Raw genomic sequence first — 25,550 nt, 5'->3', positions numbered from 1 at the left:
TCAATTATTATTATTATTATTTTTTTTTCTCTAATAATACATATTTCCTGTCTGTTATTGAAAAAGTGACAGTGATGCTAAGGAACAGTGACAACACAGTGGCAGCCATTACTCAAATCGAGGTCTCTAAATATTATTTCCCACTAAAAGGAGCCAAGGCTTCTTAGAGAAATAGCTGAATTCAGATCTGGAACAAGAAATACTTAACACGAGCCTGAGATACTTTACAATGACAAAAGGCTAGAAAACTGAGATTAAAGATTTATGTCAAAAAGATATGAGATAAAATTTGTAAAAATTACTGGTAGAATCTTAGTGGTGGGCACATAAGTGGTTACCGTATAATTCTTTGAACTGAGTTGTATGTTTAAAAACTTTTATAATGAAGTACTAAATGCAATTTTGCCCCTCCTACCATCTTGTTGGGGCTTCTCCTTTGCCCTTGGATGCTGAGTATCTTTTTTTGGTGGGATCCAACATTCTCCTGTCGATGGTTGTTCAGCAGCTAGTTGTGGATCTTGGTGTTCTCGCAGGAGAAGATGGCCCCTGTCCTACTCTGCCATCTTACATGTAAGGCCGCTGTAGGGAGGGAACACACCCCCACCCATCAGCAGAAAATTAGGTTAAAGATTTACTGACCATGGCCTTGCCCACCAGAGCAGAGCAAGATCCAGTTTTAGTCACAGCCAGCCTTTCCCACAAGGAGGCTTCCACAAGCCTCTTATCCTCATCCATCAGAGGGCAGACAGAATGAAAGCCACAATCACAGAAAATTAACCAAATTGATCACATAGATCACATCCTTGTCTGACTCAATGAAACTATGAGCCATGCCATGTAGGGCCACCCAAGATGGACCAGTTATGGTAGAGAGTTCTGACAAAACGTGGTCCACCTGAGAAGGGAATGGCAAACCACTTCAGCATTCTTGCCTTAAGAACCCCATGAACCGTATGAAAAGGCAAATGGATATGACACTGAAAGATAAACTCCCCAGGTCAGTAGACACTCAATATGCTACTGGAGAAGAGCAGAGCAATACCTCCAGAAGAGATGAAGAGGCTGAGTGAAAGTGGAAACAACGCCCAGTTGTAGATGTGTCTGGTGGTGAAAGTAAAGTCTGATGTTGGTGAAGAACAGTATTGCATAGGAACCTGCAATGTTAGGCCCGTGAATCGAGATAAATTTGGAAGTGGTCAAACAGGAGATGGCAAGAGTGAACATCAGCATTTTAGGAATCAGTGAACTAAATGGCCCGGAATGGGTGACTTTAACTCAGATGACCGTTATATTTACTACTGTGGGCAAGAATTCCTTAGAAGAAATGGATTAGACCTCATAGTCAACAAAAGGGTCCAAAATGCAGTACTTGGGTGCAATCTCAAAAACGACAGCATGATCTCTGTTCGTTTCCAAGGCAGACTATTCAGCATCTCAGGTCATCCAAGTCTGTGCCCCAACCACTAATGCTAAAGAAGCTGAAGTTGAACAGTTCTGTGAAGACCTAGAAGACAAATGCAGTGTATGAACCTAGTTTGGGTCTTCATTTAAATAAGCCAGTTGTAAAATAGCATTTTTGAAGCAATTGGAAATAGTTGAATATGGCCTGTTCATTAGATGATTATAATAAATTATTAATTTTGCTGGGTATAATAGTGATGTTGTGGTATATTTTTTTAAAGCCCTACATCCTCCATACTTGCTATTTACCATCGTGACCTGGAAACTCTCCTAGCCTTTCCATCAGTTCTCAAGCTTTTTTTTTAAAATCTCTGAATCCTTTTACACTCTTAAACATTACTGAAGATCCCCCCAAAAGCTTTTGTTTGTGTAAATTTTATCATCAGTATTATATTGCTTCCCGGGTTGTGGCTCAGGGTGAAGAATCCACCTGCCAATGCAGGAGATGCAGATTCTGTCTCTGAGTCAGGAAGATCCCTTGGAGAAGGAAATGGAAACCCACTTCATTATTCTTGTCTGGAAAGTCCCATGGACAGAGTAGCCTGATGGACTGCAATCCGTGGGGTTGCAAAGAGTTGGACATGATTGAGTGACTAAGCATGCAAACAGTGGATACTTGGAGGTTCATTGTATTTTTTCTCTACTTTTGTGTATGTTTGGAATTTTCTAAAATAAGTTTTTGAAAATACCACGTGGTAGTGATGAAATGATCTCCATGGTTTATGTGAAAAAAGGTGGAACTGTGGTGATGAGTTACTATTGGTGTTAATAAAGAGGGAGGAAAATATTCAAGAAAGTTTCATTAGGAAGCAATTAGGAGACAGAGGTGGGAGAGAAGGTGGGAGATGAAAGAGAAGACTTGCTTTTCAACTGTCTGTCCTCTTGTACTTTTTTTTTTTTTTAGCTTGTGCAGTGTGTATCATTGAAGAAAAGTGGAATTGAAAACTATAATTTTAGACACACAACTGTGTACATTTAGAATAATAGAATATTAATGCTGGAAGTGGTTTAGGAATTAACTGGACTACCTCATTTTAAAACTGAGAAAGATGAAGTATAGCTTTTTTTCCCCCAGTTGTGTGGCTAATTGGTATAAGGCATACCTGTGATCCGTGTCTCCTTACTGTCCTCCTCTAAAAAGTAGACAGCATATAACTGTGTTTTAAACTTCAACTTTTTATATTAGGTGGAAATTTGATTAATATGTTGATGCTACTTTGGGGACATAGTACCTGCTTTTTCACACTGTGTTCATATAGTCCTGAGCCTGTGTGGGAAAACAATGTAGTTTATGGATATCAGGAATGCTGTTCCTGTAGCTCTATTTATTTTTAATGAACTCAAGAAACTCAAGCATTCTAAATATTTCATTCACTCCATTTGGCTGTCAGAAATTTCCTTGGGAATAATGCTTGGCATTCTACTTGTCCAATTATAAAAATCTGAAATGCTTGTTCTAAAATATTCAAGCTATACACAAGGTTTTAATGTGCAATGCCGCCTCCTCCTCAGTGTCGCCAAGTGTACTGTACAGAGGCAGCCATTGTTTCTCGGGTGAATGCTTTCAAATCAATGTTTAAGTTGAGCTTTTAGAAGTTCCCATAATATATAGAGAGTGTAGGAAGCTTAACTTTTCCTGTAATATCTCAGACTGTTTCTCCTACCAGCTTCCAGATTCAAGTTTCTGAAACACAAGTGAGATTGCCGTCTCCCTCCTCAAAAGCCAAGGAGGATTCCCAGTTGCATTCAGTTACTGTAACTCTTTGATGTGCTTCCTGTATGAACTTTTTATACTAGTCTCAGTTAATTTATCAGCTTCCTCTGTTGCCCTCTTCTTCCTTCCCGTCTTACACCCTTCACCATATTAAACTGCCTGAATTTCTCAGCATTCTCTGGCTATAATATACTGTTTCCTGCATGTGTGGCTGTGTGATTGCAGTGCCCATTGCCTGGAAACCTCTCCTTTCTGGGCTCACTAAATTTCTCCTCTAGGTTCAGCTCGAATGTTCCCTCTTGAGAAGTATTCTAGGATCATCTCAGAATCTTCTTTCCGTTGTAATAGTACTTACCAACATGATGCTGTGGCTGCTTGGGCCCTTTGTTAGATCAAGGGTTGGCAAACTTTTTCCATAAAGGACTAGATACTAAATATTTTTGGCTTTGTGGGTCATGTGATCTCTGGGAGGACTACTCAGTCATCTGGTGGTCAGAGTCAGGCATATATACTGGTTTGAATCCTGGCTCAGTGCTCACCCTTTCTGTACCCCTCACCACATTACCAAATCACCTAAAACTTGGTTTCCTCATCACTGTAATGGTAAAAATTACATAATGCCTGACTTGTATGATGGTTTCAAAATTAGGGATAGTACATTAAAAGTAGAATGTAAAATGGCAGCACCTAACAGAAAATTAGAGATACCAAGGGAACACTTCATGCAAAGATGGACTCGATAAAGGACAGAAATGGTATGGGCCTAACAGAAGCAGAAGATATTAAGAAGAGGTGGCAGGAATACACAGAAGAACTGTACAAAAAAGATCTTCACGACCCAGATAATCACGATGGTGTGATCACTCATCTAGAGCCAGACATCCTGGAATGTGAAGTCAAGTGGGCCTTAGAAAGCATCCCACCGAACAAAGCTAGTGGAGGTGATGAAATTCCTATTGAGCTATTTCAAATCCTGAAAGATGATGCTGTGAAAGTGCTGCACTCCATATGCCAGCAAATTTGGAAAACTCAGCAGTGGCCGCAGGACTGGAAAAGGTCAGTTTTCATTCCAATCCCAAAGAAAGGCAATGCCAAAGAATGCTCAAACTACCGCACAATTGCACTCATCTCACATGCTAATAAAGTAATGCTCAAAATTCTCCAAGCCAGACTTCAGCAATACGTGAACCGTGAACTTCCTGATGTTCAAGCTGGTTTTAGAAAAGGCAGAGGAACCAGAGATCAAATTGCCAACATCTGCTGGATCATCGAAAAAGCAAGAGAGTTCCAGAAAAACATCTATTTCTGCTTTATTGACTATGCCAAAGCCTTTGACTGTGTGGATCGCAATAAACTGTGGAAAATTCTGAAAGAGATGGGAATACCAGACCACCTGACCTGCCTCTGGAGAAACCTATATGCAAGTCAGGAAGCAACAGTTAGAACTGGACAGGGAACAACAGGCTGGTTCCAAATAGGAAAAGGAGTATGTCCAGGCTGTATATTGTCACCCTGCTTATTTAACTTCTATGCAGAGTACATCATGAGAAACGCTGGGCTGGAAGAAGCACAAGCTGGAATCAAGACTGCCGGGAGAAATATCAATAACCTCAGATATGCAGATGACACCACCCTTACGGCAGAAAGTAAAGAGGAACTAAAAAGCCTCTTGATGAAAGTGAAAGAGGAGAGTGAAAAAGTTGGCCTAAAGCTCAACATTCAGAAAACAAAGATCATGGCATCTGGTCCCATCACTTCATGGGAAATAGATGGGGAAACAGTGGAAACAGTGTCAGGCTTTATTTTTTTGGGCTCCAAGATCACTGCAGATGGTGACTGCAGCCATGAAATTAAAAGACGCTTACTCCTTGGAAGAAAAGTTATGAGCAACCTAGGTAGCATATTCAAAAGCAGAGACAATACTTTGCCGACTAAGGTCCGTCTAGTCAAGGCTATGGTTTTTCCAGTGGTCATGTATGGATGTGAGAGTTGGACCGTGAAGAAGGCTGAGCGCCGAAGAATTGCTGCTTTTGAACTGTGGTGTTGGAGAAGACTCTTGAGAGTCCCTTGGACTGCAAGGAGATCCAACCAGTCCATTCTGAAGATCAGTCCTGGGATTTCTTTGGAAGGAATGATGCTAAAGCTGAAGCTCCAGTACTTTGGCCACCTCATGCGAAGAGTTGACTCATTGGAAAAGACTGATGCTGGGAGGGATTGGGAGCAGGAGGAGACAGGGACGACAGAGGATGAGATGGCTGGATGGCATCACGGACTCGATGGACGTGAATTTGAGTAAGCTCTGGGAGTTGGTGATGGACAGGGAGGCCTGGCGTGCTGCGATTCATGGGGTCTCAAAGAGTGGGACACGACTGAGCAACTGAACTGAATGAACTGAACACAAAATGGGCACGGAATAAATACTACCTGCTGTTGTTTTTATTTATTCCCCCTAGTGTTAGTCTCCCTTCACTTCCTGCAGATTTTCAATATTTCTAAGAGTTATGGGGAGGAGTTAAGGTTTACAGGAACAACTCAAACATTCTGGTAGGTTATGTTCATACAGTGTGATCCAGCAACTTTAAGTCTTCTTTATATAACCTGTAAATACAGCCAAGTTAACTGGGTTTCTTTAGTCATCTTTTTCAAAATTAAAAAAAGTCATTGAAAACCAGGTAATTTACAGTGCAGTGTGTTAACATTTGGACATTCATTTGGAAAGGCAGGGCAGGCCACTCAGTCACTTAGAACTCTAGCAGTATACTCTATCCCTGGGATGCATACTAAGGCGTGATATCTGTTCTTAAAATACCTTGTTCCTACCAAAGTAAAAACTGTAGAATCTCTGTTCATAGCACAGTCCTTGTACTTGGCAGGGAATTTCCTCTTTTGTTAAATAAACAACCTGGTTAGCTAGAAAATGAAGGGATTTTGAAAACTGTTTCTGTTTATTTGTTGTTCCTTTTTGGCAGTATTTTGAGCTGTGCAGGAAAAAAAAATGAGCTTAAGGGTAAATGACTAAAACTCAAGGAACTGAAGCTACTAGTGCTTGGCCTCGTGGTAATTTGTTGACTTAATTTGAACAAGTCATTTCACCTCATACTCAGCTTTACTCATCTTTTAAACATTTTATAGGGTCCTTGTGTCCAATAATTTGTGTAGCTGTTCTTTAAAACATTCTGTAAAAACACAGTAAATTTATCTGGAATCCAAGTGCAGATAACATTCACTATTCAGTTCAGTTCAGTCGTTCAGTCATGTCCGACTCTTTGTGACCCCATGAACTGCAGCACGCTAGGCCTCCCTGTCCATCACCAACTCCTGGAGTTCACCCAAACCCGTGTCCATTGAGTCAGTGATGCCATCCAACCATCTCATCCTCTGTTGTCCCCTTTTCCTCCTGCCTTCAATCTTTCCCATCATCAGGGTCTTTTCAAATGAGTCAGCTCTTTGCATCAAATGAGTCAGCTCTTTGCATCATGTGGCCAAAGTATTGGAGTTTCAGCTTCAGCATGAGTCCTTCCAAAGAACACCCAGGACTGATCTCTCCTTTAGGATGGACTGGTTGGATCTCCTTGCAGTCCAAGGGACTCTCAAGAGTCTTCTCCAACACCACAGCTTAAAAAAGCATCAATTCTTCAGCCCTCAGCTTTCTTCACAGTCCAACTCTCACATCCATACATGACCACTGGAAAAACCATAGCCTTGACTAGACGGACCTTTGTAGGCAAAGCAATGTCTCTGCTCTTTAATACGCTGTCTAGGTTGGTCATAACTTTCCTTCCAAGGACCAAGCATCTTTTAATTTCATGGCTGCAATCACCATCTGCAGTGATTTTGGAGCCCAGAAAAATTGAAGTCAGCCACTGTTTCCCTATTTATTTGCCATGAAGTGTTGGGACTGGATGCCATGATCTAGTTTTCTGAATGTTGAGTTTTAAGCCAACCTTTTCACTCTCCTCTTTCACCTTCATCAAGAGGCTCTTTAGTTCTTCTTCACTTTATGCTATAAGGGTGGTGTCATCTGCATATCTGAGGTTATTGATATTTCTCCCAGCAATCTTGATTCCAGCCTGTGCTTCCTTCAGCCCAGTGTTTCTCATGATATACATTCACTATTATGTTGATCTTATTTTTATGAAGGGACACATGAATGGTTAGAATGGGGTTGATTGTAGAAGCGGTTTGCAGGGGATGTCACGGATTTGATAGGGTGCAGCCCTTGTGCCATCTGGGCGACCAGCAGAGCTGTCTGGTAGTAATGAAGCTGAGGGCCTGTCAAATGCCAGGGGCATCACGTTGTTGGAAATTATATTATGTTAAGTGCATTATTGCCTGCAGTTTTCTGGAAATTAGTAATTCATCTAAAATATATAGCTTGCCAATCAGGATTTTCCATGTTGTAGATTATCACCATAGATAATTTGTTTTTTTTTTTTTAAGAAAATTATTTCCAGGGAATTCCCTGGCAGTCCAGTAATGGTTAGGATTCTGCTTTTACGGAGCATATAGAGTGCTTTTTCCATTGTTGAAAACCCGGGTTTCATTTCTTGGTTGGGGAACTAAGATCCCAGAAGCCATGCAGTGTGGCCAAAAAAAAAAAAAAAAAAAAGTTTCCAGAACTTTAACATGGAATAGGATTTAGAAAAGGCAGAACCACCAAAGATCAAATAGCCAACATCCGCTGGATCATTGAAAAAACATGAGAGTTCCAGAAAAAATCTACTTCTGTTTTATTGATTGTGCCGAAGCCTTTGACTCTGTGGATCACAACAAACTATGGAAAATTCTGAAAGAGATGGGAATACCAGACCACCTTACCTGCACCCTGAGAAATCTGTATGCAGGTCAAAAAGCAACAGTTAGAACTGGACATGGAGTAACAGACTAGCTCCAGTTTGGAAAAGGAGTACATCAAGGCTGTATATTGTCACCCTGCTTATTTAACTTCTATGCAGAGTACATTATGCAAAATGCCAGGCTGGATGAAGCACAAGCTGGAATCAAGATTGCCAGGAGAGGGGAGGGAGGTGGGAGGGGGTTTCATGTTTGGGAACACATGTAAGAATTAAAGATTTTAAAATTTAAAAAAAAAAAAAAAAAAAAAAGATTGCCAGGAGAAATATCAATAACCTCAGCTATGCAGATGACACCACCCTTATGGCAAAGTGAAGAAGAACTAAAGAGCCTCTTGATGAAAGTGAAAGAGGAGAGTGAAAAAGTTGACTTAAAACTCAACATTCAGAAAAGTAAGATCATGGCATCCAGTCCCAACACTTCATGGCAAATAGATGAGGACACAATGGAAACATTGAGAGACTTTATGTTTTGGGGTTTCAAAATCACTGCAGATGGTGACTGCAGCCATGAAATTAAAAGACGCTTACTCCTTGGAAGAAAAGTTATGACCAACCTAGACAGCATATTAAAAAGCAGAGACATTACTTTGCCGACTAAGGTCCGTCTAGTCAAGGCTATGGTTTTTCCAGTGGTCATGTATGGATGTGAGAGTTGGACCGTGAAGAAGGCTGAGCGCTGAAGAATTGCTGCTTTTGAACTGTGGTGTTGGAGAAGACTCTTGAGAGTCCTTTGGATTGCAAGGAGGTCCAACCAGTCCATCCTAAAGGAAATCAGTCCTGAATATTCATTGGAAGGATTGATGCTAAAGCTGAAACTCCAATACTTTGGCCGCCTGATGCGAAGAACTGACTCATTGGAAAAGACCCTGATGCTGGGAGGGATTGGAAGCTGGAGGAGAAGGGGACGACAGAGGATGAGATGATTGGATGGTATCACTGACTCAGTGGACATGAGTTTGAGTAAGCTCTGGGAGTTGTTGATAGATAGGGAAGCCTGGTGTGCTGCAGTCCATGGGATCGCAGAGAGTCGGACACAACTGAGCAGCTGAACTGAACTGAACCTAACACAAATCTACCCCTGCTATGTTATTGGCTGTGCGAAAGGAAACTTAGCAGAGGCCAAAGGGAGTGGACGATAGAGGGAATATGGATAGCTTCTCCAGCTAGAGCTGCCTGGCGTTAGTCTCATCCTGGCTGGAAAAGACTGAGAACATTGTTTCTCACATCTCTCTTTCCCTCTTTTTTAGCTCCAGTCCAACACTTATATGATTATCCTCTCGAATTATCCATTAGATATCTCATTGAACCCTCAAATTCATGTTCAGAGGACAGTTTCCTTGTGGTTCCTCCCTCCACCCCACGTTACACATTCTCTGGACCACATCCTGTCAGTCACTGGCCCTGTGGACTCTTCCTTCTGTATTTCTGGAAATGTGTCACTTCCTTTCAACTCCCACTTTGATCCTCCTTCTTTCTCAGCCTGAATTAACTGCAGAAGTGAATTCTCTTACCAGGTTTGCCCATATCCAGCCCAAGTCAGAGTGATCTTTCTAAAACCCAAATTGGATTATGTCATTTCCTTGTTCTAAGGGCCTCAGTGACTGACTTATTATCTTCAGGTTTCAGTCCAAACTCTTTATAACTAGACCCCTGCCTTTTTGTTCAACCTCTCTAACCTCATCTATATGCTCTCTGCATTCCTTTTTTTAAAACCAGTTGTTTGTTTCCTTAGTTACTGGTCCATTTTTTCATTTGCTCATCAGACATTTTTTGGCCACCTGTATATATGGATCAGGGGCTGTACTTTAGGTTTGGGTGTGAGGCAGTCAGCTGCACCGGTCCTTAGACCTTTCACTGACCTTTCATACCATTAATCAGGATCTACTAGATTATGCTGCCTGTCAGCCATGGGTTTTCAAAGGCTCTGCTCCACACAGGAACTCTCTCCTGTTCAAGGGGCTCAGGCTTGCATCTGCACCGACTGGAACTCACATTCTTGGACACTGTGACAGAGGAGGAGAGAGACTGCACTGGCTTCTCCCTCTCCCAGCCCAAAAGTGACACATGTCTCTTCTGCTCGTATTTTATTATGCAAAACTAGTCAGATGGTCCCACCTAACAGCAAAAAAGGAGGCTGGATACTGTAGGCAAGAGCGTGAAATATTTACTGAGCATTATGATGTGTAGTCACTGAAATGTAATCAGTCACCTGACTTCGTGTTGACCTTCAAATTTCTCAAGAGCTGGGGCTGTATCTGCCTTGCTTGGTATCCTAAGCACAAAGCCATATGGTAGGCTTCTGGTGGTTTTTGTTGTTGTTGAATGAGTGTCCTTTTTTTTCCAGATTTGTTTATTTTATTTAGTTTTGGTTCTACTGGGTCTTGGTTGCTGCACAAGTTTTTCTCTAATTGCCTTGGGTGGGCTTCTCGTTGTAGCTCTTATTGTGGAGCAGGGGGTCTGGGGCTGCAGCAGTTGTGGCTACTGGGCTCTCGAGCACAACCTCAGTAGTTGTGGTGCCGGGCTTAGCTGCTCCGCGGGATCTTTCCAGATTGGGGATCAAGCCCGTGTCTCCCGAGTTGGCAGGTGGATCCTTTACCACTGAGCCACCAGGGAAGCCCCAAGTGTCCTTCTTCAACTTGACTTCAACTCAAATCACTTCCTTTAAGAATCTTCCCCTTACCACCCCCTACCATCTCCCTGCAACCTGACTTCAGTGTGATTGTGATTTTCTCTGCATACCTCAACCAAAGCACTCCTCTCACTGTATTATATTATTTTGGAAATTTCTATTAAGCAATTTAAAACTTAAGAAATAAAACATTACTGTTTTTTTAGCTGCAGCCCTTTATGTAAATCTCTCCAGATTAGGTTTATCATTCCCACCCATTTCTATATTTTTTCACTGCACACTTGTCCCTAATCAACACTGATTTTTTTCTGTGTCCTTGAGGATACTAAGTTGTCATGAATCCAAGAATTCATATATGGGTGGGTGTGTTCTGTGGGTTTGTTTATCCATTTCTGCCTGAATATCACTTGTCTCCATGCAGAGAGCTTCACAAAAGGTCTGATACTTGGTTGGCCAGTTCCCCACTTTGATCTGCCTCAGAATTGCAGAGGTTCTAATCTGCATCTCCAGTTCCTGGCTCCTTACAGTGCTTAATGAATATTTGTTGAATAAATGGCGATTTTTTTTTTCCTTAGAGCGTCATTTTCAGAATCTTTTAGGAGCTTTGCCATTTAATTTCATTTTAGATATTTTGTATTTAAAAGTCAAGCTTCAGAATAAGAATTTACTGAGCAAAACACCACTTACTGTAAGGCAGGAAGAAGTAAAGTCTCTAGCGAAAATAAAGGATATTTTGTTTTCAGTTTTTGCAATAAATTTTCAATGGGTTGTCAAGGAAACTTTCTGAGGAGAAGAACTATTTGCTGGTAATAGTGTTTGCTTTGAAGAATAACTACAAAGTAATGTGGCTGGCTTTCTCCAGCCTCAATGTTGTATGTAGTCTTACCTCATAGAGTCGTGCTTTGAATGTAAAAAGCAATCACACTGGCTGGATTTACTAGCTAATATTTCACGTCGATTGATATTTAGAAATTAAATTATACTCTTTGGTAGTTTCTTTTTCATTGTTTAACTTTGAAATGTCTCTATAAAGTTCTTTCATTTCAACTGAAACCTAATTGGATGGCCCTAGTCAGCCTTTGAAACAAAAGATTAGGTTTAGAATGGCTGGTAAACACTTTGCCAAGAAGTGGGAGAACTGTAGGAAGAAAGACTACATGTTATTTATATACCAAATCAGTGAAGGATTAACCCTGTTTTCTACTTTTCCTTCTGGAATCTCCCTTGCAGATTAAATAGTTATGACATTATCTAAAGAGTCTTTGGAGGACTTTTTTTTTTTAACTTTTGGCTTGAATTAATAAATGTGCTTATATTTGGGTTTATTTTTTTAATCAGAAATTTTTCAAAATGTATGATTGGCCACAGTTTTTGAGGAGAATGGGTATGGCAGTGATCCCCTTTTTCTTTTATGGGAATGATTTGATATAATAATGAAACTAAGGATAGCCTTCTGGAAGGCCATTCCTCTGGAGTGTAGACTCTGATCAAGATAGTGGTGGCACTGTTTAAGCTTTTAAAAAATTGCTGTGATTTGCATCCAGCAGTCTGCTTTCTGTCTCTGTGTATTTACCTGTTCTGCATATTTTATATAAATGGAATTATACATAATGTGACTTTTTTTTGAGTTTGGCTTTCACTTAACCATAATGTTGTCAAGGTTCATCCACTATGTAACATTTATCAGAATGTTATTTCTCTTTATGACAAAACTAATCTTTTTATGTACATGCCACATTTTGTTTATCCACTCATGCATTGATGGACATTTGAGTTATTTCTACTGTTCAGTTATTATGAATAATACTGCCATGAGCATTTGTGTCTGAGGGTTAGAGCACCTATTTTCCGTTCTTTGGGGTGTGGTATATACCTGGGAGCGGAATTGCTAGATGAGATGGTAATTTCATGTTTAACTTTTGGAGAAACCACCTGTTTTCTGCAGTGCCTAAACTGTGACATTCCTACCAGCAGTGTATGAAGACTCTGGTTTCTCTGCATCCTTGTCGTTACTTTAAAAATTATAACCATACTAGTGGGTGTAAAGTGGTGTCTCCTGATGAGTTTACTTTGTACTTCTCTAGCGACTAATGATGTTGATCACATCTTTTCACGTGCTTGTTGGCTCTTTGTATATCTTCTTTGGAGAAATGCTGTTGGTCATTTTTTCTTTGAGTTGTAAGAGTTGCTTCTATATTTTGGATACCGGACCCTTATCAGATAATTTCCACGAATTTTCTCCCATTCTGTAGATCATCTTTTCACCTTCTTGATAATGTCCTTTGATGCACAGAAGATTGTAATTTTGATGACGTCCAGCTCATTCATTTTTTGTTTTGTATCTCAGGTTTTTGTTGTCATGTCTTAAGGATTTGGCCTGTCTTAGCAAAGCCAGGATCATTAAGCTTTATCCCTGTTTATAGGTTTAGCTGTTAGGTTTAGGGTGTTGGTCCATTTGGAGTTAATTTTTGTATATAATGTGAAGTAAGAGTCCAGTGAGGACTCATTTAAAAGCATAATTTCGTAAACTGCCACATGGTACTTCCTCCCTTCCACCCTCCCTCCTCCCATCCTCTCGTACTACCGTTCTTCTTCTTTTGGCCATGCTGCAAGGCTTGCAGAATCTTTGTTACCTGACCAGGGATTGAACCTGAGCCCTAACCACTGGGCCACCAGGGAATTCCCTCACGTTGTACTTTTAACATCCTTTGATTAAACATACATACACACCAACCAAGAACTATTACGGGTTTTCTTTTCTATTTTCTTTTTCTTTTGGCTGTTCCTTGTGGCTCTTGGGATCTTAATTCCCCCACTAGGGATCAAACCTGTGCCCCTTGCAGTGGAAGTGCAGAGTCTTAACCACTGGACTGCCAGAGAAGTCCCAATTTTATATTATTTTAAGTTATTCCGTGTTGTTTTACTCAAAGTAGAGTTTATATACATTAAAAAAAAATAGTGCTTGTGAATTTAAGACAGTATTTTCTCAGTCCATGGGCTGTGACTGTATACGGATTCATGGATTTCCCTCTTATAGCTTGTGATCCCCTCTGTCTACAGATCACAGATTTTGTAGAGCAGCATCAGGAGAATCTTATCATGACCGGAGGAAAGGGATTAAAGATGAAGAAAAAGGTAGTTTCCAAGGGCTGATGGTTGCAGAGAGCTTAAATGGGAGAGAGGAAATGACTGGAGGAAAGTTACCTGGCAGTCAGTCACGGGACCCATGAGGGCCAGAGAGGAAGGAGTGATTTCTTTCAGGCAGCAAAGGTGACAGCAGAGTAGAAGGTGAGTGCTGGGGCCTGGAAGGGCAGATAGAGGATATAGTTTGGAATAGGACCTGAGGCTCAGAAGACATCACCAGAAAGAGATTGTTTAGGGAGCAGTTGGAGATTCCTTTAGTTCTGGAAATAATACCAACTCAACTCCATCTCCAAATGAGGAGTAAAGCTAACTTTGTTTAACATCTGTCCTAGAGAGGGTTAAGGAAAAGGAACTAGGGAAGTTCTAGATTTTATTTTAACCATGACTAGAATTCTGCTTAAGTTTGAATTAGTAACCTATGTTCTGTATCAGTATTTTGCGTTTGTTTGGTTCTTTTCACTTCTTTTTTTGAAAATTAATTTCACTTACAGCGTTGTGTTAGTTTCTGCTGTACAGCAAAGTGGCTCAGTTACACATATGCATATTCTTTTCCGTTACGGTTTATCACAGGATATTGAATATAGTTTCCTGTGCTCTACAGTAGGACCTTGTTGTTTATCCACCCTATATATAATAGTTTGCATTTGCTAATCCCAAACTCCTAATCCTCCCCTCCAACACCGATGATCCCCTGCCCCCACCCCACGCAACCACAAGTCTATTTTCTGCATCTGTGAGTCTGTTTCTGATAGGTTCATTTTTGTCATATTTTAGGTTCCACATACAAGTGATACCATATGGTATCTGTCTTCCTTTCTCTGACGTACTTCACTTGGTGTGATAATCTTTGGGTCTGTCCATGTCACACAAATGGCATTATTTCATTCTTCTTTTAGGACTGAATACTATTCCACTGTCTGCGTGTATATGTATACACACGCGCGCACACACCCTGCGTCCTCTTTGTCCATTCCTCTGTGGATGGGCATTTAGGTTGCTTCCGTGTCTTGGCTAGGGTAAATAGTGCTGCTGTGCACATAGGGGTGTGTGCGTCTTTTCGAGGTATAGTTTTGTCTGAGTGCATGCCAAGAGTGGGATTGCTGGATTATCATATGGCAACACTACTTTTAGTTTTTTAAGGTGCCTCCATACTCTTTTCCCTAGTGGCTGCCCTAATTGACATTCCCACCAATTGTGTAGGAGAGGTCCCTTTTCTCCACATCTTCTTCAGCATTTAGTTATTTATTATTAAAAATTTTTTCAGTTGCGCTAGGTCTTTGTTGCTGCATATAGTCTTTTCTCTAGTTGCAGAGCGCAGGGGCTCCTCTCTGGTTGTGGTGTGCAGACTTCTCATTGCAGCAACTTCTCTTGGTGCCGGGCACGTGCTCTAGAGCGCAAGGGCTTCAGTAGTTGTGGCCGCATGGGCTTAATTGCTCCTTGGCATGTGGGATCTTCCCGGATTGGGGATCAAACCCAGGTCTCTTTACCACTGAGCCAGCAAGGAAGCCCTGTTTGTATACGTTTTAGTGATGGCCATTAAGTGTCATTTCTTGATAAAAAGGTTCCTAGTAAAAGAATTCCAGTTTTACCTCAGCTGAAAGCATGACAACAAGAAATCTTCCTAGTCCTCATGTTGGTGAGAGCATCAGGTTCTCAGCATACGCTTAGAGCTTTGGGTTGTGAGTAGTGTCAGCCCATGGCCGTCAGACGAAGCGGGAACTGGGAAACACAGGACTGAGAACCTTGGAGGGAAAGTTGGGACTGTGGGGCCAGGGCCAGCTCTTCACAGAGCTCACAGGCTCATCAGTGCATCAGTGAAAGTCTCTGTTTTGTTTGTTTTGAGTGTTTTTGTCAGTTGCGTGCTCAAAGGGCTAAAGAGAAGGGAACAAAGGAAAGGGTCTACAGGGCAAGTGACTGAGAATCTGAGGGGTACACCTAGTGGCCACTGGGTCAGATGCCCTTCTGCTGTTACTAGACACATCGTCTGCTTTTTCAAACAGAAATGGAAGCTAGCTTAAAGTGATTTGGAGAGGTATCAACAAAGAATGGGTCCTAGGTACTTTTATTTGTGTGGCGTTTAAACTCTAAATTTGTGTGAGTGTGGCTTTTTGAGTTTTAACGGCCCATGTGACCTCTGACTTTCAGGTGCTACTTGTGAGCAGCAGTCGTCATCCAGACCGGTGGATCGTCCCTGGAGGGGGCATGGAGCCCGAGGAGGAGCCGGGCGTGGCTGCAGTCCGTGAAGTCTGTGAGGAGGTACGCGCTGAGAACAGTGTGGCTGCACTGTGCATCCATCATGGCCCTGTAGTTCTTTACTTTATCCCCACTCACTACGTGAACAGACTCAGGGGCGCAGAGAGAAAGCGCTTAGCACTCACCACAAGCCTCCTTGATCAGAGAGGTGATGAGGTTGTGACATGGTGGTATTCACCAGGCTCTCTCTGCAAGGGGCGATCATAGTAGTGACTGTGTGCAGTTATACCAGACAGTTCTTTCTGATTGCCCTTGGGTCTCTGCCTCTTCTACTTCTGTTACCTGTGGCAGAAGATTGAGAATCAGATAGTTCATCAGCCCTAAGAAATAAGAGAAGTAGGCAGTATTGATATAAGCAGCTTATTCTCGTTAATCTTTGCTTGAGACGAAGGTAGTGTTTGTTCTCCTTTGCTCCCTGGGTCCTGGCAGTAGAGCAGTGGCTAAAGCAGAAGTTCAGTTTGCTAGAAGCTGTTAAAGGTGCCCCTTGAGAGACAGCAGTATCTTCTTTTTTATTTGGTAACGTGATACCATATATGTTTTGAGTTCTTGGGCCATGCCCAGTGTATGTTACTGGATACTCTAGAATTAACAGTCAGAAGTCAGATCTTGGTGCTCTTCCTTCAAGGGCTTATAGTTTTGTTGGTGAAACTGAGAAACAAATTGCAGTTCAAAACCAGGAGGAAGGAACTAATGTTTCTCCATAGCCTCTTGTGGCAACACCACACTCTGCTCTGCTTATGTTATCTCGTCTAGGAGTCCTGACTCAGTAGTGTAAGTTTCACCAGCCCCATTTGCTTGCCTTGGCCACATAGTGCTTTTTATAGGTCCATCTCCTTGTTCCAGAAGGGACTTAAGACTGATTCTAAGAACATATGAAACAGCTTAGAAAAGGTCTGAGTTCTGCATTTCTTTTGGGGCTAGCCCTTGCTGAAGTCTTCTTAGACTAATTTCACTTTAGAATACCCAAGGAATTCTTTCCTTGCTCTGAAGTCCTGCAGAGTTATGTTGGCTTGTGACACTATTATTTTATCATATATTTGAGTATCTATAACTATATTGTAACCTCTGAGGACTAAGATTATGTTTCCTATTTTAAATCCTCCCTTCTTGTGCCTAGTACACAGCTGGGTGAATAGAAAGTAATTAATACAAGCTTCTATGATAAATGGAACATAAAATTCCTGAAGAAATACCCCAGTTGGAAATTACCAGAGTTCTTTCTGGAGGATCTCAAAGGTTCGACTAAGTGTGCTAGGGCCAGCTGGTGGACCTAAGCTACATAGTTTCGATTTCAATCCAGTTGGCTCCTGTGGGTTCCTGGGCACCCAAGGCAAAAGTGATGTTTGACAGAGTTATTGCAGCTCTTTAGATTCACAGGTTGTTGGAAGACCTGAAATAGACTGATGGTTCTAGAATAGAGAGGAAGGAAAAAATTCCGAGACCTTGGGCAAACCTTGCTGCTTGGTTTTAGAAGTTATGGGGAGACGAGCTGACAGCTTTACCTCTGTAGAGCACATTTGGATTTGGCGTCTTTCTCAGGAAAGGTTGTGTCAGCTGCTACTATGATTGTTTTGAGTACCACAGTGGAAATGTCCCTTGGCTATACAAGTGCAGCTAAGGTGTAGAAAACTAGATGCTTGCAAAAGGGACTGCAGTGAGGGAGCTGGAAAGGATGTGCAGTCACCCTTTTGCTTCCTGGGAATGGCATACCAGCCTTCGGTAGGTAGAGGCAAGCATTTCAGTGGCTTACATCAAAATAAAATGCGGGGGCTGACTTTTCCAATTCTGTGTCTGCTAACAGAGAATAAAACTTGGAATCAGTGAGGATGTAGGTAGATGTTTTTGATTGTTCTTGGAGGGTAGTTTTGTAAGCAGAAATCACTATTCAGGGATTTATTTAGTTTTCAAAATGTCATAACTTTGTAAAAGCAGACATTCAAAAACTTAGTTCTTATCCTAATGCTTATAAATCTGATGGCTGTATTATAAGCACAGGAGATTTTACTAGTCATTTTTAAGGGACCTTTGGATAATACCTAGGCCAGTTCATTGAAGAGTTTCAGATGTTTCAGATTGCATTTATAAATTTAATTAACTGGATTGCTTTTTAAAGAACTTCAGTTGTCTGACTTAAAAAAAATGAAAATGTTATGAGGCTCCTTATCAGTAAAGTCCTGTGGATGTCGTGTGTTAAACTTATAGCTAAGATGAGTCTTAAATAGTGCCACAGTGCAGAGGTCCCTAACCTCTGGGATGTATGTAATGCCTGATAATCTGAGGTGGAGCTGATGTAATAATGATGGAAATAAAGTGTATAATAAATGTTATGTTCTTAAATCATCCCAACCCGCCCCCCACCCCGCTAATTCCCCTACTCCTGGTTCATGGAAAATTGTCTGCCATGAAAATAGTCCCTGATGCCAGAAAGGTTGGGGACCACTGCCATAGTGTACATAAATTTACTAAGATTTTCAACTTAAAATTACCAGTCAGAAATAAGGTATTCAATTATACGTTCATAGTTGAGGTTGCCATCAAATAAGCCGAATCATTTTAAACATTATAAAATCATAAAATAGGTCTGGCCTCCTTCACCTTTCCTGTTAAATGAGGCCAGGATTCAGAGTGTCCTGAAAGGAAAAGCTGGTCCAGTTACTATAGCTCGGTCAGGACTGCCACTTCACTGGACTTCCCTGGTGGCTCCGTGGTTAAGACACTGCAGGGGACATGGGTTTGATCCCTGGTCAGGAAACTAGGATTCTGCATGCCACTCAGTATGGACAAAAAATAGAAGGACTGTAATTAAGTAAAGATGAATGGTCCCGTGCAGTCCACCTGGGCGGTGGTGGGTATTGAGTGAGCCATCTGAAGTAGCCGGCACACCAGGCTGATTTTGTGCTTCGCCCTGAAGGTGTTTCTCCGTGCAGTCTTTGTGATTCTGTCGTGTTCTCCCTGTGTGTTTCCATTGCAGTGTATTTCTAGCATTTTTTTTTTTCCCTCACCATGCAGCATGTGGAATCTTAGTTCCCTGACCAGGGAGCAAACCTGTGCCCTGCATTGGAAGACGGAGTCTTAACCGCCGGACCACCGGGAAGACCCTATCCAGCATCATCTTTATCATGTTTTATTCATATCTCTTGTCTAGGTGTCTTCTGTGCTAGACTTTACATTCTGAGTAGCCAGATTCTATTCCTTTCAGTCACTGTTTAATCCCCAGTGCTTAACACGTAACAAATGCTTAAGAAAGGAAGTGCTACAGTTTTGGGGGTGACCACTCGAGCAGCCGCATAAATGTGGTTGAGGTAGGCCCTTTTGGATTGCCAGGAGTAGGCATATATCTGCAGGTCCCTCGGTTAACTGAGAGACAAGAATATGACAGTATCACAGCCGCTGCCCAATCAGACTGTGCAGAGCTGGAAACTTAGGTCCTGATGCCCAGGCAGGCCTTCTCACAGTGGCTGGATGGACGGTGGGGGCGCAGGGCAGCTCTCGAGCCTGGTTGCCATTCCTCTCTTCCACTGTGGAGGCACTGCCATTCTGAGCTCCTCTCAGGCTTGGCCCTGCTTACCACTTTTTGTTTGCTGCTTTCCCTGCCTTGTGTGTCACTAACCTATCTGTTGACTCACTCTGTGTGTCTCACACTCAGCTTTCCTGAGAAGAGGACTTGATTGGTTACAATCTTCAGGTGTAGTTGCCAGGTCACATCCATTTCTAGCCATTTGAAGATGACTGATTTCTTATTCCTCTAACTGAGCTCAGAATGGCAAAGTCATGTGCTTTAAAAGCATTGCAGCCTGTGCTTAAGTAGTGCCTGCAGCAACTGGACCAGCGGTTCTGTGTGTGTAATAATACATTTATTAACACAAGGAAATATTTGCAGCAAATTCCCTAGAGATTAAAGTAGGTTATGAATCAGTGTTTATGATAGAAAACCACTTAGTGAAGAATAAATATGTATTTACTTGTATAGAAAGAACAACAACATTGCAGGTGCCAAGCTCTGTTTAAGCGTTTTGCATTTGTTGCCTCATTTTTTTCACCATACCTGATGAGGTAGTAACTGTTATCATCTACATTTTATAGATGAGAAAAAAGTGATATTGAGTAATTTGTGCAAACTAACTATGCCCGGCTAGATGTGCTCAATGTGAAATTTGAACCCAAAACATGTAGTCTTAGCACCCATACTCATAATGCCTTGAAAGAATGTCCACCAGATGTTCACAGTGGTTATCACTGGGTTAGCTCTTAGATTATCAAGTTTTCTGCATTAAACATATGTTTGTTCCTAGGAAAACTTTCTGAATAAACGTGAATGTAATGAGGTTATTAAGTCAGTCTTAGGTACGGTAAAACTCAACCTGCTCTGAAACTTGGTTCAACCCAGCTTAAAATTTTTAGCATATTGCCTGAATCTCAGAAACAGATCAATCTGTAGCCCTTGAGTCATTACCAATCACCACATTTTAAAGGACTGAACGCTTCCCTTTTGGAAACTTGCCTTCATTTTTCAGTTTTCTTAAAAGTCCTGCTGGAGTGATCCCTCAGAGGGCTGGAAGGACGAGGCTTTGTCCCAGGGCTGGCCACGGGCCTTGGTCCCAGTGCATCTCTAGCAGAGGCTTGTGTGAGCCAGCCATGTGATGCTCTCTCTGGAATAAAAAGGAAAAGCAGTTCTTTGTGTGATTTTCAGAGCTATTCTTTCTTGTTAATTCAATGGGAAAGGTGAAACTGCTGGCTGACAGGGAAGAAAGAGAAGCTGGATCTGAAACTGTTCTGTCTTCTGTGCAGCTGTTAAATTTCCATCTCTTTCACCCAGTGTCACCTCAGGCAAACCAAGAGTGTTATCACAAAGATATAGAACATCTGAAAACAGAAACGGAAAAATTATGTGCATAGCTGCAGCTGTATTCTCTTCAAGGGTGACAAAGATGGGTACCTTCTGCCTTTAGAGAAATGTGGCCGGCGACAGAGAGTGTGGTCAAATGCCAGTTCCTTCTGTCTGCTGCCTCATGTCTGGGCAAGGCCCATATCCATCTCCATTTCTAGCATATAATCTATAAAGTTTCTGTAGGTATTAACCTTTGGCACAGACCTAGCTTTAAAAAAAAAGAAAAACCTGTTCTCGGACCTCGTCGCCTGTGTCCTTACACCTCGCTTCTCCTCTGCGCCTTCAGGCTCTGGCCATCTGTTGTTCTGCCACACAAACGCACCATCTTGGGAGATTCTTAGTGATGTCGCTTTAAACCTCCTTGTACCTTGCTGCCATTCTTCAGGCTTTTGTTTTGGCCTGTGCTCCCCTTGCAGCTTGTGATATCTCAGTTCCCCAGCCAGGGATCGAACCCGTACCTCCTGCACTGAACATACGGTTTTAACCCCTGAATCACCAGGATAGAATTCCCTCACATTTTTGATACACTGTCTTATATAAACATTTTACAGTGAGGGAGTCATTTCCTAGGCAGGTTGATAAGTCTAGGGGTCCCCAAGGAGAGAGAGGACTGGAATTCTCAAGGAGGAAGAAAGGACAACCGTTTTTTTCCTTCTCTACATTCCTTAGGATTATATAACAACAGTGTATTCTGCCTGAGGACAGTCTCTGGGTTAAACCTTCTGGCTGATTGTGTAAATTATGGGAGTAGACCTGCTCTTTACAAGGATTATATAACAACAATGTATTCTGCCTGAGGACAGTCTGTGGATTAAACCTTCTGGCTAATTCTGTTATTTTAAAATGTAAATTATGGGAGTAGGTCTGGTGAGGTCTTTACAACCTCCAGACATTCTTTGGATTCATTGGAGAGTATATAAACTCATTGCTAATACTAACAAGGGGGTACTCTTTCTACCCCCTTCTGATGGCTATGTCAGAAGCTTTCTCTATCTCCTTTATACTTTAATAAACCTTTATTACACAAAAGCTCTGAGCAATCAAGCCTTGTCTCTGGCCCCTGATTGAATTCTCCTCCGGGGGCCAAGAATCCTGGCGTCATGATTCAACAACAACCTTTCAACAGCATATTTGATTTTATTCACCTTCATTTAAGATAGTGTTTTGAACATCTAGATGTCTTAATATGGTACCAAGGATCATGGTTGCAAAGCTGTTTCTTGATTATCTCAGCCTTACTTAAGTCAAACCCATCAAGAATTTATCGTAATCCTTCTTGATCTCGTTTTATTTTTAGATAAAAACATGGAAAATGAAACAGTGAACTTTATTTTAAGAATCTGTGTCTTTTTATCCTAATTCCTGTATTGTGTTCCCTGTCCTTCCAAAAAAAAAAAGGTTGTATGCTCTTACATATGTAACATAGCAACCAGAAGGCTCCCTATGGTATCTCAGAACTGTTCGATAGAAAAGCGGTATTTCCTGTCTCTTGTTATATACAAGCAGAACATTTGAAAAGCCTGTGACTACTGGGAAATAATTTGAAATGCTGTTTTTTCAACTTTTATTGGCTCATAGTGTTTGACTTTGTGGAGTGGAGAGAAAAGTGAAGGCTCTGTATGACTGTGCTGTGTTTCATCTCTACTTCTGGCCCCAGCCTAAACAGTTGTGAAGGGAAAGTGGGCATATGGTATCATAGAATCTATTAGGGAGATAGCATTAATTTTTTTTAAAGTGTCAGGACTTTAACCATAAAATATGTATCATAACATATTAAGAATATTTTCAGTCATTTCAGCATGGTAAATAAAGCAGAGTAAAGGGATCTCTAGCTCATAAGCCCGTAGGGAAGCAGACAGGTGGTTGACAGTGGGTATAGCTCTGATAAAGTGGGGAGAGCCTACCCTAGGCCAGAGAGGCAGCTTCTCTCAGGCCCAGTCAGTATTCATGTGGCGATTAAGATCCAGTGTGACTCTGCTATTTTAAGAGAAGCATGAAAACTGGATTCTTCAGTGAGATCTCCTGATCTTTCAATGTAGACATTGAAATTAAAAATTGTTTTTAAAATGTTAATCAAATAATATATCCATAGTAAAAGTGAAGTCGCTCAGTCGTGTCTGACTCTTTGCGACCCCGTGGACTGTAGCCCACCAGGCTCCTCCGTCCATGGGGTTCTCCAGGCACGAATACTGGAGTGGGTCGCCATTTCCTTCTCCAGGGGATCTTCCCGACCCAGGAATCAAACTCACGTCTCCCGCACTGCAGGCAGACGCTTTACCCTCTGAGGCGCCAGGGAAGCCCTAATATACGCATAGCAGATTAAAGCAACAGTGATAGTGCTGAAAGGCTCATAACGGAAACCAGCCAAAAGGCATGTTCTTAATTAGGTGTATGATCTGTGTTACAGATTTTTACTTTAGTTTGAACTGTAAACTGGTAAGCCTCCAAACTTTTGGAAGAAGATAGTTTTATTTTTCAGTCTCCTACATGATGAATGACCTGGAGAAGAAAATGACAACCCGCTCCACTAATCTTACCTGGAAAATCCCATGGACAGAGGAGCCTGGCAGGCTATAGTCTATGGGGTCGCAAAAGAGTCGGACACGACTGAAAAACTAAACAACAGGAGCAACAACGTGATGAATGAAGGCAAATAAAGGTTTTTAACCTTGGGAATATTGCACTGTTTAATAGAAGTGTCAACATGAGAAACTATATCCAGATGTAAGTTACTGTAAATCTGAAGAGCGATCACAAACCAACCCTGTTTGTTTGTTGAAAACCAGGCTTTATTTAGATAGCATTTTCTGAATTTCTATTACTTAATTTTTAAGGAACTTCAAATCACATGAATATGAAATACTAATAATAATGTTCTGTGTGCTATGCTTAGTCACTCAGTTGTGTCCGACTCTTTGCAACCCCATGGACTGTAGCCTGCCAGGCTCCTCTCTCCCTGGGATTCTCCAGGCAAGAACACTGGAGTGGGTTGCCATGCCCTCCTCTAGGAGATCTTCCCAACCCAGGGATCAAACCCAGGTCTCCCACATTGCAAGCAGATGCTTTACCATCTGAGCCACCAGGGAAGCCCAAGAATACTGGAGTGGGTAACCTGTCTCTTCTCCAGGGGAACTTCCCAATAATAATGTACTTGTATGGCTATGTGCTATGTGCGCTAAGTCACCTCAGTCGTGTCCGACTCTTTGTGACCCTATAGGCTGTAGCCCACCAGGCTCCTCTGTCCATGGGATTCTCCAGGCAGGAACACTGGAATGGGTTGCCATGCCCTCCTCCAGTGTATGGCTATGTGCACCTATAGATTTATCTTTAAAATTGATTTAAGGGAATTCCCTGGCAGTCCAGTGGTTCAGATACCACAATTCCACTGCAGAGGGCCCAGGTTCAGTCCCTGGTCTGGGAGCTAGAATCCCACAAGCCATGTGGCCAAAATTAAATAAATAGATTAAAAAATAGCAAAAGATCTTTCTATATGTTTGAAATTTTTCAAAAGAAAAAGTTAGGAAGAAAGTAGACATATATATCATTTGCCAGCTATACTCAGAAGCTTCAGGAGGAAACCATGAAGTACAACAGTATGATGGATGTCACTTTCCCCAAGAAAATATATGTTTTTATAAGTACTACCATATCTTTGTTTTTACTTTGTAAGAAGGTAGTTATTTTTAGCTTCTTTGGTCAAAGCATTATAAAATGTAAGAATCATGTCTATTAATACATTGTATATAATTATCATTTATTCTTCTCCAAAAATTTAGTGGGAAATATGGTTCAGTGATAAAACGTTTCAAGGAAGCCTTTGTTCACCTGACACGTGCATACGTGTTTGTGTTTGGGAACATATTTATTCTGCCTTAGAAAATCATACGCACAAGAGTTAAGAGCAAAAGAAGTTAAGAGCTTTTCCTTAGAAAAAATCATTTAGAATATATAAAACGAACAGAGAAAACATACCATGTCTTAGATGGAAGCTGGGTTGAAGCCGTTTTATGTTAGAGGGCAGATTGAATCCCGCAGATCTCTGGCAAAGGCCCTTAAGTAAATCCGTGTTGAATCTCCTGTTTCTGGCAGCTGAGAACTTAGAAAGGGCCTTTCCTCTCAGTTACAGTTCAGGGATGAAAGAAGACCTTGGCATCGACACCGCCTCCAGTGCAGGGCTTGGCTGAGGCAGCTGTGATAATCCCTCTGCTCAGTTTTTGCTCTGTGCTCACATGACCAGGAGTCGAATTCAGCTCTGGCCCCAGAGCAAGGAAGGCCTCTCTCTCCTTTCAGAGGAGGGCGCCTCTCTGCTCCCAGGCAGCTAAGAAATAGTCAATGGCTACTCCTAGGTTACTTCCATAATGATTTCTGGAGTCAGCCTTAAAATGGTTGAGAATTTTTAGTGACTGAGAGTTTGGCGTTTGTAAAGCTATTTAATAGATACTCTTGACTTTATGAAAATGGATTCAATATTACATTTTTTTGTTAGTGACTGTGTTAAATACACAGATGCTTTTGACTAGAAATTTCCATTAGAATGATTTGTAGACATTTTAATCTTAAGAATAGAAACAGTATAATCTGAACTGGACTCTTGTTATGGGGGCT

At 41.5% G+C, this 25,550-nt stretch overlaps 1 protein-coding gene across 1 annotated transcript in view; it reads left to right on the top strand.

Annotated features, from left to right (window-relative positions):
• The window catches only part of NUDT3 (nudix hydrolase 3), a 108,234-nt gene that overhangs the window by 47,002 nt on the left and 35,682 nt on the right, over positions 1–25,550 (top strand). The window contains exon 2 of the mRNA XM_068994033.1: positions 15,950–16,060. Coding sequence (XP_068850134.1) covers positions 15,950–16,060 — 111 coding nt within the window. The remainder of the gene's footprint in view (positions 1–15,949; positions 16,061–25,550) is intronic.

The sequence above is a fragment of the Capricornis sumatraensis genome, chromosome 22, assembly GCF_032405125.1.
Source record: "Capricornis sumatraensis isolate serow.1 chromosome 22, serow.2, whole genome shotgun sequence".
NCBI lineage: Eukaryota > Metazoa > Chordata > Mammalia > Artiodactyla > Bovidae > Capricornis > Capricornis sumatraensis.
The sequence above is the reverse complement of the archived record's forward strand: the minus strand, read 5'-3'. Positions and strand labels throughout refer to the sequence as shown.